Source organism: Heloderma suspectum, chromosome 1 (genome assembly GCF_057233095.1).
Source record: "Heloderma suspectum isolate Gila_16-S chromosome 1, 16-S_ref, whole genome shotgun sequence".
In the NCBI taxonomy this organism is placed as follows: domain Eukaryota; kingdom Metazoa; phylum Chordata; class Lepidosauria; order Squamata; family Helodermatidae; genus Heloderma; species Heloderma suspectum.
The window spans coordinates 81,413,267-81,426,312 of NC_139458.1; the positions used below are offsets into that span (position 1 = coordinate 81,413,267).

A 13,046-nucleotide genomic window follows, 5' to 3' on the forward strand; every position below is an offset into this window, starting at 1 on the left:
CTTCAACTGAGCCAATAAGGTGGGGAGCTTTTGTATTTGTCCTTCCTACCAAGGCTATTATTGATTATACCAACAACCACCTACTTCAAAATGTCCATAATATTCCCCCTCCTTCCATTCTGTAAGTCTCAGGGGAGAAGGGGGATCAAGCTCTGAAGAGCCTGGCTCCTGAAAGCAGAATTATGAAACTTGCATAAACTTATTCTAGTCACAGAACCTTGATTTCTTTGACAATAGTTTTCAAAGCTCTTCAGGTAGGCTTACCTCCTAGTTCTTTTTCCTTCTTAAAGAGCAGTTCAGCCTCTCAGGTATGACAAAAACGTCGTCCCATACAAAACTTTATTGAACATCTCAATATCATGAATAAGAGTTGAACAAAAAACAGGAAAAAACCCACAGCAGTATCTGCTGCAATATAAAACCCTTAAGGCCACTAGCCCTGGCCACAAGCAGCCTCTTTAAGAAGCTTCTGTCCTTCTATATTGAGGCCCAGGCAGTTCTGTAATATCAGCTAACTTTCAAGCAAATGCAATTGCCCCCAGGTTAACAGTTACCTCAAACTAGGCAACTGAAGAAGGGATGGTGGGAAAGAATACCCAGATTCACCTTTGTATGCTCATATTTGGGGGCCCAGTACTAGAGGACAAACACAGGTTGCTCAATACACCGAAGAGAGTCAGTTCTGAAAATACAATCTGAACTGTCAGCATAGCCCAGTTCACTACACTGTACCATGTCCCAGATGATCACAAACCACCAACAATGCAGAAATACGGTATTCCTTTAGGCCTAATTAAATGCATGTGTGCACAGCCCATTCTTTGTCCTTAATAAAGGATACCTTGTTTTTGCAACACAACTCCCATGATCCAGAGAAGTTGGATTAGGAAAAAGGGCTTGCCCCCTCCAAAGCTGCTGTAGCCCAGCATGCCAGCACAGACTTTGCTCTAAATCAACACTACAGATAAGCTTGCCCGATCAGTCCTGTGGATCCTTTCCCTTCCTCTTCTCTTGTAATTTGTGTACTTTGTCCTTTGTTTTAGTGTCCTCTAATTCAAGACTGAGTACTTTAGTTTTGAGTTTGCTTGTTCCTGTGTTTGACTGCCTCTGCCGCTGTCCTCCACGTTGCGATAAGTTCCTGAGTCCGATTCCCTGCTCTGTCATAACTTGCATAAGATGCTCCTGCTTCTTGGTTATCATCTCCTCCCGACTCCAGATCAGAATATTAAAACCTGCCAGGAAAACAGTCACAATTTTAGGAATTCTGATTTGGATACAGTACAGCATAATAAAAAGGTATGTGCCAAGAGCTCAGACATCATCTGGCAGACCAAGTTACTTCCCAGTCATTAAAGTTTAATGGAACAATTGGCTTTTGATACCAAGCCTACAAAGTCTCATTACAGGAACAGAATTTCAAGTAGTAGTTAATAATTGCGCTATGTAATTCACCTCGCCCAACACAACACAGAGAGCAGTATCTTTAACCAATGGTTATACAATTATGTCTGACTTGTTTTATATGATTGTTTTTTATTCTATTATTGTATTTCATTTCAGTATGATTATTTTGGTCATGCCCTGTAAGAATGAAAGGCAGTTTAAAAATATTTTTAAAATACATACACAGATGTTGCTAATTTCCCTACAAGTGAGGAAGGGCCTTTTAAGATATGAACTTTACTAGGGACAACTATGGAAGCTAGCAAAAGTTTACTGATTCTGTGAATAGTCCTTAAAACAATGTAATGAATAGTCAAAACTAGTATCCTAATGGTTCTACTAAACACTGTCCCAGGTACTAATTTCACTTGAAAATCTTAAAAGAAATACTGTTTAAACTCCAAGATTTATGTATTATGGTCCTTCCCCTTTCAGCATTACTGCTTAAAAGGCCAACAGATGGCAGCATTCCCTCCTTTCACAGGCAGATTGTTCCTAGGGATGGCGGAGAATTTCTCCCCGAATCTTCGGGAGGCCGAATGCCAACACATTCGGCCCCCTGAAATTGGTGGGGAAATTCTCCGCCGGCCCCTCGCCCCCCCCCCCGGATGGGACTTACCGTGGCTGAATGTCCCTCTCGGCGGCGGGTCCCGGCAGCGGTTCGGTGGGGGCGGCGGCCGGTCTCCTGACCGGCTGCCGCCGCCGCCATTGCAAAAAAAAAAAGTAAAAAACCCCCAAAACACCCGTGATAGGTTACGTAACGATTTACTAGCCTATCATGGCTAGATTTCCAAAGTCAGCCATGATAGGCTACGTAAATCGTCACGTAGCCTATCATGGGTGACTTTGGGAAAAAAAAAAAAAAGCACGTACGCAAATGGCGGCGGCCCATGGGTGCCGCCATTTGCGTTCCTTATTTTGGCACGTCTAGTCTACGTAAAGATTTACGTAGACCAAGGGGAAAATAAGGGAACGCTATTTGCGTTGCCCTTATTTTCGCTGTAGTCTACGTAAATCTTTACGTAGACTAGACGTGTCAAAATAAGGGACGCAAATGGCGGTCCCCATGGGAGCTGCCATTTGCGTACGCGCTTCCCCCCCCCCCCCAAAGTCACCCGTGATAGGCTATGTGACAATTTACATAGCCTATCACAGCTGACTTTGGAAATCTAGCTGTGATAGGCTACGTAAATCGTTACATAGCCTATCACGGGTGTGGGGGTGTTTCTTTTTTTTTTACTTTTTTTTTCACGGCCGGGTAGACGGGGCGCTTCTACCCGGCCTGAATTTCGCCGGCGAGGGATGGGGCACCTCCCCCCCGGCCTGAATTTCGGCCGGGCGAGGCGGGGCGCCTCCCCCTCCTCGCCTGAACTTCAGGGGGAGAACCGAAGCACCTCCCCCCCACCGCGAAGCAAGCTTTGAGAACAGGTAAGGGACTTTCGTCCATCCCTAATTGTTCCAACCTACCATTTCCAACCTAAGAACAAAGCCATCAAGTAGGTGTGATATGGCAGACATATTTTCTATTTTCACATGTTTGCCCCATTCACATATAAAGCAGGAATGAGAGTCTTTAACAGTAAGAGGAGGGGATGGAGAGGGGCCATACCCCAGTGGTAGAGCCCCAGCTTTGCATGCAGAAGGTCCCAGGTTCGATCCCCAGCATCTCCATGCAGGGCAGGAAAATCTCCTGCCTGAAACCCTGGAGAGTTGCTGCCAGTCAGTGTTGACAATACTGGGCTAGATGGACCAATGGTCTGATTCAGTATAAGGCAGCTCCCTGTGTTCTTATGACCCTACAGGAAAGGGATGCTGAATGCTCCCCCAGTCCCATGCTTTATCTCCAGCCATTTCTGTCCACTTCTGACTCAGTTCTGGTATTGGAGCCGAGAAAAGGGCTGGAGCAACAGACTAGTAAGGTAAGGCAGGACCCTTCATTCCTGAGCTTTTGATGTCAAAGCCATCGCCAATCCTTCCCTTCTGTATATGTGAATATGCAAGCAGAGCTACTACTGTTAAAATATGATTCTTATTTTACTGTTTTGTTTGTTGTTAGCCCCCTTGAAATTCTTTTGAGGAAAGGAAGGTTTAAAAAAGGTGTTAATTAAACAATGAAATGGGAGGTTTTATGAGCAAAGTCACAAGTTCAAACCCATTCTTAGCACATCTTTGTCTGGCAAATGTGTTTACCTTGATCTTGGAGGAACACAGACCCGCCATCAACTCTGTAAGATTAAACTAATCACTTACCCATTCCAGAAGCCAGTGTGTCTCCCATAGGGTTAAACTTATTGAGCTGCAAATGTAAACATAGTAATGCATTGTAACTTTGTCAGCTGCTCACTTATCAAATCAGAAACCAGAACATTCTAACAGAGCAACGGAGAAAGGCACAGCATTGAATGTGGAAGTGTTCTGCACAAATCAGCAGAGCTGAATCTGAATGGCAGAATCTGAATGGCAAGCCTTTCCCCATCTCCCAACTATGCTAGCAGCCTCCACAGCGCAGCCAGTGCATCATGAGACCTATATGGTGACAAGTAGCAAAGGAATAAAAATCCTTCCACAGAAAGTGAATTGGGGAATCTCCCTGGGACCCCCAGTATGTGGCACTCATGAAACTTAAAGGAAATCTGAGAGCAGGCAGCCTGGGCAACAGCATGTAAAACATTTCTTACACCCCAAGGACAGAGATGAAGCCCTGCCTTAGAAACTGCACAGAATGCACAATCAGATGGTCAACTAAAGAGTTATTCAGGCTCTAGTTCTGAGTCTGAACATCCCTCATGGAAACAAACACTAAATGCTGGCTTACTCTCTTTGGGTTTCTTTCCCCAAGCCCACACAGAAAGTAAAGTGACATGAGCTTTGCCGAAGCAATTCAGATCAGAGATCCACAGCTATCCCCTCATCTGTGAAATTTAGAAAATATACAGGCATGCCTGTAGAAGAAAGGGATGGGCCTGGAATGTTATAGTAGTCCATACAGGCATTCAGCGGAATACTTGAATCTGGTGGTCAACACCATCCATTACAAGATCAGCAGCTCTAAACAAAACAGCTAAGCTTGAAAAAAAGAGGAGGGAATCAAACAGAATCACCTACTAGAGTTCACAAAAACAGTTATCAGGTCAGTAATGGCGACTATAACTTTGATTCTGGTAATCACCTGTGCCTGACCCAGCAGAAGGTGAGAGATGCCACTTCTTTTCCAAGATTTCCACACACTGCAGAGAACTCTTGAGGGTTCTCTCCATGGGGTTAAGAGGCACAAACCATGGCCATACCCAAGTCGTCTTAACATGCACAGAGAACCCAGTGAGAGGGGAGTGGTCTGATCTCTGACCTCCTGCTGGGCTTTGAAGGCATTCAGAAGCAGCAAAAAGTCTCAACCACAGCATAAAGTCCGAGAAGACACAAATGCACCAAGTCCTCTTTGCATGCCAGAAGACTCAGAAGGGCAGAGTGATGGAGACCACAAATAATGCTTGACTACAAAGGCCTGCTAAAATGTCTGGTTACCTTGTCACATCTAATATGAAAGAGCAGGAAAGGTTTCAGACGGGGCCTACTCTTTCTAGAGTAAGCACCAGAGGTTCTAACAAGAAGTATTAATGCAGGTACTGAAGGGCTCCCTATCCAAGTAAATTCTTGCCATGAATATGTCTAGAGAGCCCTTAAAAAGAATAGTTTAGGAAGCTACAGAACCCAAGTATAGTGGTCTGTGCTAATGAGAAACCCAGTAATAGACACATGCTTCTGTCACAAGCAAAGCAGTCACTCAAGAACATGACGTTAGAAAGTGAGGAATCTATTCTTGTCATTCCCCCTTCCCTCTGCTTTTTTTAATCCCAGAAGCAATGGTGGACACAGTAGCTATTTGAAATTCAGACTTCTATACTGACCGAGATAATGCCTGATGCATTTGGATCATGTAGCTGGCACACCATCTCCCCGCTGTTTCCATCAAATATGTCAACAGTTCTCAGCTCATCTGCTCTGTATCCTGGGAACTTAGGGTCTGGGTAACGACCAGCCACAATTAGGTCATAACGAGGATGCCATGTTGCCTAAAATACAAAAGAAGTGATTAAGCAAAATCACTGCTAAGGTTGGTAGGTGTTACAAAAAACTAAAACTACAACAACTTGAGGTTTGCCAAGTGCCGGCATTCTGCTGGGCTAGAATCTAGTCTTTCAGGTTCAGCTTCTACTCCTCCTATGGGATCAAACAAACTGTAGACCTTTCGAGACATAATCATGTAGCAACAGAATTTCCAAAGGTTTTTAGTAGCAATGCTACTTGGCAGCTGAACACAAACCTATAGGTCAAACCAGCACTCCAGACATTCTGGTTGGAATTAAGTGCCTCTGCCCTAGGATTCCTTCTGCCCAACCCTACCTCCAGTGCTTGTCCATTCATGCCTACCCTATGCCACAGATTTTCTACTCAGAAACCCACTGAATACTGGTCCATTTATTTGCATAGATCCATAGCAAACAACAACAACAGTGGCTGCTTATATGCCTCTGAGCCCAATTCAAAGTGCTGGTTTTAACCTATACAGCCTTACATGGCTCAGGACCACAGTACCTGATGAAGCGCCTGTCCCGGCATGAACCAACCCATACACTATGCTCTGCATCTAAGGCCCTCCTCCAGGAGCCTTCTCCAAGGGAGGCTCGGAGGGCAGCAACAAGGAAGGGAGCCTTCTTGGTGGTGGCCCCCCATTTATGGAATAAGCTCCCCGAAGGGGCCTGCCTGGCGCCAACATTGTCATCTTTTTGGTGCCAGGTTAGAACTGCCCTCTCAGGCATTTGGCAGCAGATAATGGGTTTCTTTGATTGCATCTGGCTGATCGTTTTAAATTGTTTTAGATATATGTTGTTGTTGTGTGTGCTATTTGTTCTACATCATTACATGAATGGTTTTATACTTTATATAATGTATTTTAATGTTTAATTTTTGTGAACCACCTAGAGCGCTTCGGCTATAGGCCAGTATAGAAATATAATTAATGAAATTAAACAACAGAATGAACCACTCTGATAAGAACATAAGAGCCATGCTGGATCAGACCAAGGGTTCATCTAGTCCAGCATTCTGTTCACACAGCGGCCAACCAGCTGTCGACCAGGAACCCACAAGCAAGCGATGAGCGCATCAACACCCTCCCAGCCATGTTCCCCAGCAACTGCTGTACATAGGCTCATCTAGATCCTAGCCTTGGATCTGAGTATGTAGATGAGTCTGCCTGGCAATCAGGCTCCCAACAAGTTTCCACACAGGAGGTGGATGCTTTTCTTCTTAACTTTCTGCCACCATCAAGTGGGCAGTGACCCTTAGTTAACATTCCTATTTCTTCACCTTAATGGGTGTGAGGTGCTGAAATTGCCGATGGGGATGCGAAATCAAATGTTGTGGTTTGGACCAATCAGAAGAAGAATAAACCCGGATTTCATTGTGCTGGTCAGTACTCAATAGTTTAGCACCATCAATTGGGCTGAAATAAGCTGAAAGGGGGAGAAAAAAACAAAACACAGAAATATATGTTAAATCACAGTGCTGTGGCTACTAAAAAGAATTTCCAAGAAAAAAAAATTGTTGCGGTATTTCCTAGACATCCCAATTATGGATTATCATTTCACTATGCTTAGTCTTGTAGAAGCATATGTTATTATAATAATGCAATTATTTTATTACGCAAACTTTATAATTGTCTTAGAGAGCAATCCTATGGCCACTAGACACTGTCTAGACGGCCATAGAATTTTTCGGTTTTTCAAAAACGAGGTTGTCCAACCTCGGTTTCCGGAAACCACGTTCCTTGCCCCCTCCCCCTCCCAGCCCATGTGGTTCTTTCCATGCCACCGCTGCCACCATACTCATAAATGGAGTGCGGAAGAGGGGTGATCCCAGGGGTGGGCAGGGGACTGTGGAAGCTGCTTTAGACAGCTTCTTATCGACTCTCCAGTTCCCTTCCCTCCCCCACCCTGAAAACATGCATCTAGCCACAAATGCAGGGCGGCTGGAGCACGGAGGAGAGGATCCCCTCCATGTTCCGTCTGCCCTGCATAGGATAGTCGGTAGCCTCCGAGTTCAGAGGCTGCCGACTGTCTCAATAGGATTGTGCCCTTAGTCACTTTTTTAGGCTGTGAAACAGGCAAGAGCAACAAATGGATTTGTCCTAAATAACATAGGTTATGGATATAACTAGAAATAGAAAGTAACAACCAGCCCCATATTCATATAAAATCAGTATGGAAAAGGTGCTCTAAAGCTAAAATATTTGAAGACCATGGCACCTAAACATTCCCAAGTTGGCAACAGTGCTGTTACCACTGTCACCAACCCCTTACTACCTTTAAACAAAAACACTACACATAGTTACAAATGTCTAATGCAGTTTTTTTAAAGCATGAAGGGCAACACCAAATATTTTTCAACAAGGTTTGTAAGTAAGTGACATAATTAACTTGCCTCCTGCACTGGAGAAATTGATTCTAAGACTTAGAAATTGGCTGAAATGGCTACATTGGCTAATTAATTAATTAGCCCTCCCAAGATAGCATACAACAATAAAATACACATAATAAAATTCATAATAAAAATGATGAAATAAATAAAGCAGCAAAAGTTCCACAAAACAACAAACAGCAGCATAAGACAGAACTTACAGTACAACTGCAGCTGTAATTAGGGATGCTGGAGAAATTTGAGACGGACTAAAATGAGCTCAGATTTCTAAGAATCTGACCTGCATAATCTGCTGCGGAGTGACCCCCTCAGTCCACGCGGAGTCCATGGACATTCAGATTTTTTTTTTTTACTTTTCTAAAATCTATGCATATTTATTCATAGGAAAATATGCACGTTTCTGCCGAGGAAAAGCTGAATGGAGCGGGGGACAATACACCAAATGTTACATACTAAGGTAAATTATGTAAATTCTTACAAAACCTCTTAAGTAATTATTTACGTATTTTTCCTCATGACAGGAAAAAAATTGCATCTGTTTCTGAGAGGATGATGGAACAAAAGGCACCTGACAATCTGCAAAACACAGATGGAGTGGATTTTACACAGTCCATACATCCCTAGCTATAACCTGGTCAGATAAAACACGATCAGGGGAAAGCCAGAGTAAACAATTTAGTCTTCAGGGCCTTCTTAAAAGCCTGTGATGATGGGGCCTGGCAGATCCTTGATGGCAACTTATTCCTGAGGTATGGGACCACTGTGGAAAATGCCGACCTAACTGCCTTCACATGTGGGCAAGTGAGAAGGGCCTCCCTTGCTGATCTTAAAATGTGGGCAGGCTGATAAGGGTGAAGGCAGTCCTTCAAGTAATTTGGTCCCAAATCATTTAAGGCTTTAAAGGTCAAAACCATGTGACTAAATTGGCTAAATAAAGTGAACCATTCTAGTTGTCCTTTATTAGCTTTATGAACACAAGATACAATTAAGATAAAAAACAATAATACTATTTTAACCATATTATAAATGTATTAAGTTTTAGTTTTTCTTAAACATGGAAAAAATAAACAAGTTACCATCCAAGTCCCTCTGTGCTTTTTATTCTGTAGGGCTAATACTGGTAAAAAACACACACACCCCACTAGATTTACAGACTCACTCTAAGTTCACTTCCTATTTTTGACAAGGTAAATGGAAATATGGCATGAATAGGACTAGTGTGGGGGCTTTTTCTCCCAATTTCCTTCTCACCTTATGCCAATGTATCAGGGCAACTTACCTTATCTTGTTTTGTTCAAACAATACTGTAAGGTAGCTGGGCTGATAATGACTATACAAGGCCAACCAGTGAACTTAGAGGAGAACAGCTGGTACAGTGAATACTAGATGAATAGACAAAGATATGGGGCACTTACCTAAAAGACAGATACGCACATACAACCAAGAATGGGTAGGAAAGGGTAAGCCAACAACAAGAGAGCTCTCACTTTTCTATCTTACCTGCATTAACAGCTTTATCATGTGGAAGGACATGAAGAGAACTTGACTTGTCCTTAATGTTTCTCAGATCCCAAATTTTGACTGTCTGATCCACAGAGGCTGTAGCCAGGAGCCAGTCACAATGAGAATTAAACTCCACATGAGTCACTTTCCTTTTGTGCAGTTTCAGATTCCATATCTGCAGTGGATATAATATAGAAGATAAAACACATGACAGCTACAGAGCAAATGTGTCTGGTCTATGGAATTCAGAAAGAGAGCATATTTTTCCTAGAAAATGGTACAGCCCCTAATACAAATGGATATGGAAGAGGGGCATGTCCAGTAGAGACATGCAATCTGTATGGAGATCTCTGGGAGGAGGGACTGATCTGTATCAGGATCACTGAGGGATGGGTTGAGAGAAGCTGCTCACCTCCCACTCCCAGAGATCCCCATACAGATCGCTTTTTCCCCAGCCACTTCTACCAGCAAGGAAAGAACAATCTGTATCAGGATCACGTATGTGTATATGCCCATGCATGTGTTTGTGCCATGTACATGTGTATGGTCATGCATGTGGCCCCTAACGTACCTTCATGGATAGCCTGGTGCCAAAAGGTTGTGTGCTCCTGATCTAGATGGAGGACTGACATTGGTGGGGTGAATTAGATGATTACTTCCCACGCAAGTGGTGTTGCCAAGTGGAAGGGAAACATTTGCATAGGAAAGAACCACAGAGTTCCTCTATCTAGGAGATGCCAAAACAGGATAGGACTGGACCAAGTAGAAGCACCTCCTCCACCCTGCAACACCACATGAATGGCTTGTGAATGCAAAAAGAGTAATCTAAGAACATACGTGATGTCAGTCAATGCAATATCATTATGCAGATGTGAAAAATTTGAAATCCAATTTAGGTGTGCCTTATCAAAGCAGCCTGTAAGGCTAAGATGAGGAGCATACAAACCTTTTTACCCTCTGTACCAAGCAGGACCACGTTGCCCACGTTATCACCTGTCACCACAGTTCGGCAAGTTGCAGATACATCAACACTACAGTACCAGAAGCTAAAAAGAAAGAAGTACAAACTCAGAACTGTCACTTCTTATAACAAGTATAAAGAAGGCGTTCTCTGGCCCTCAAAAAAGTGCAAAAGCCATCATCCCAGCATTTACATAAGTGATGGAATCACAACTGAAATGAGCCATAGGAGCCCTCTGATGTGGAATCACTTTGGGGTTATTTACCAAGTAGTGTAATAAATAGGGCAATATGCAAGAATCATAGTTCAAGTCAAGAGGCCACCTAGAGACAACATTTGCAAAGACTAAGCCCATTCTTAAAACATTCACATGTTTTAAAAAATGGTTTAATACTCTCTTCCCCTGCACATCACTCAAGCACTCATGCAAACAATATGCTGAACCACTTCATTTGCCAGAATGAACAACAGCAAACAAATTCAAATGGCCCATGACTTGATCAGTTAGATTAGCCTTCCCCAACCTGGTGCCCTCCAGATATGTTGGACCACAACTCCCATGCTGACTGGGAATTATGGGAGTTGTAGTCCAACACATCTGGAGAGCACCAGGTTGGGGAAGACTGGGTTAGATTCTGAACCAGAAATCTGTTACTTCCTATATGCCTCAGCAAATCTCAGGAGTCTGTCCTGGTGTATTCACAAGAAAATTAAAGCAAAGTTCTGAGCTGAACAGTGATCCTGTCCTTCTTACTCCTCACCAAACATCATAGAATTCATGGCCACAGACTGGGGTATGGGAGATCACATGCGCTGCTTGGCCCTCAAGATGTTGCCACTCCCTGATGCCACATAAAGTTTTTCCACTTCAAATAGGTGGAATTTCATGCCTCCCAGATAGTCTCCTGGGACATTCTGGAACATAGATGGGAACAGGAGAGGAACACACTCAAGTTACCGTGGAAGAATGGGAATAGGCTGTCATCACATCCTGGCAGAGATGTGCTAAATGCTTGGAGATGGCAGATTAATTCATCTATCTGCTTTAATACTATAATGATTAGCCCTGCCCCTAGTCCACTAGCTCTGTGCTGGCTAGTTAACTGCTCAGATGTTTATTTATTTATTTTATTTATTTATTAAATTTATTAATTGCCCATCTGGCTGGTCACCCAGCCACTCTGGGCGATGTACAACATACAATAAAAACAGTTTAAAACAATAAAATTCTACAATAAAAACATTTTCTAAAATACCCTAACCCACCCCAAATGCCTGCCTGAACAACAACGTTTTTAATGCACGACGGAAGCTCATTAAAGAGGGGGCATGACGGAGTTCCCTAGGGAGGGAGTTCCACAGAGTGGGGGCCACCACAGAAAAGGCCCTCTCCCTCGTCCCCACCAGTCTAGCTGTCCTGGCTGATGGGACAGAGAGAAGGCCATCCGAGGGTGATCTTGTTAAGCGGCCTGTCTGGTGCTGCTGGAGGCGCTCCTTAAGATAGGCTGGGCCGCCGCGTTCTGTACCAGCTGCAGTTTACATGCAAATTCTTTTCAGAAGCAAGTTCAACAAATGCTAGGAAACTATCCAATATCCTATTGAAAAGCACTTGACAATTAAAAAAGAGAAATACTAGCCAATTTCTGTCCTGGTGGACTGGTCTAACCAGCCCTATCCTACAGAACCATTCGTATTGACTTCTTACTCTCACTCTCTTCGCAACTTTTAGTGCCCATTTAGAACATTAGAACAAACAAGAACTATGCAGGGCTATGATAATTCTGAGGACAACATATATAGTATTAAAAGGTCTCACATCATGACATACATCCTCCATCTTACGACAAGAGTAGCAATAAATATCCCCAATGATTTAAAGAAAATGAAAATACTCCATGCCTTTAAGATAAAGCCAGCCTATTGCCCACACTGTTCCTTCCAGCTGTAACAGCTTCCTCTTTATTGGACTACAGGATGTGAAACTGGCAACCACACCTTGATCTGCCTCCAGGTCTGAGAGACCAAGAACAAAACAAGCAGCTTTCCATGTTGAAACCTAGGGAACCCCCTGCACTTGCACTGTTGAACATCTTCTCAGAAAGGTCTTCATTCACAGGTTCTCTCCAGTCCATGGTATCTGGTCTTTTCCAATGGGCAATACAGTTGCTTTTGAAGAAGTATCTAATGGGGATGGCATAGTATAGATTCTACAGGAAAATGAGTCTTATTCCAACAAATACCAACTTTTCTTTATTGAGTCAAAACATGACCCCTTCACACAAAAACTGGAGAGTATTTCATACTATATTTTTTTCCTTGACACACGTACATGCATCTGAAGAGGTGCGTAATATTACATGAAGGCCAAGTATGTGTCTATTTTACTTCTGATATATGTCTCAGAAAACTACTGTATCAGTTTCCTGAGGCACAAACTGGGAGGAAAATAAACCACTCATACAACCTCTCTTACACTCAGTTTAGCACAGGCAGAAGTTTCTTCACACACTCTTCAACACTGGTATTAATATCAAAATCAGAAAAAGTAACATAATATAAAGTTCCCAAGGAAATCAAAGGTATTTGAACAAGGTTGCTGCAGCTACTGCAGATAGCTGCCACCTCTACAATCGTTTTGTACCAAAGCCTTAGCCTTCAGAAT

General features: G+C 43.1%; 1 protein-coding gene across 4 annotated transcripts in view; it reads right to left on the bottom strand.

Moving 5' to 3' along the window:
• Positions 1–311: 311 nt before the first annotated feature.
• The window catches only part of DDB2 (damage specific DNA binding protein 2), a 52,027-nt gene continuing 39,292 nt past the window's right edge, over positions 312–13,046 (bottom strand). For all 4 annotated transcript variants that reach the window (XM_084849849.1, XM_084849840.1, XM_084849857.1 and 1 more), the window contains 6 exons: positions 10,370–10,469; positions 9,421–9,598; positions 6,811–6,956; positions 5,349–5,513; positions 3,694–3,739; positions 312–1,232 (listed from right to left, as the gene is read on the bottom strand). In XM_084849849.1, the coding sequence (XP_084705975.1) occupies positions 979–1,232; positions 3,694–3,739; positions 5,349–5,513; positions 6,811–6,956; positions 9,421–9,598; positions 10,370–10,469 (889 nt within the window). In that variant the 3' untranslated portion in view covers positions 312–978. The remainder of the gene's footprint in view (positions 1,233–3,693; positions 3,740–5,348; positions 5,514–6,810; positions 6,957–9,420; positions 9,599–10,369; positions 10,470–13,046) is intronic.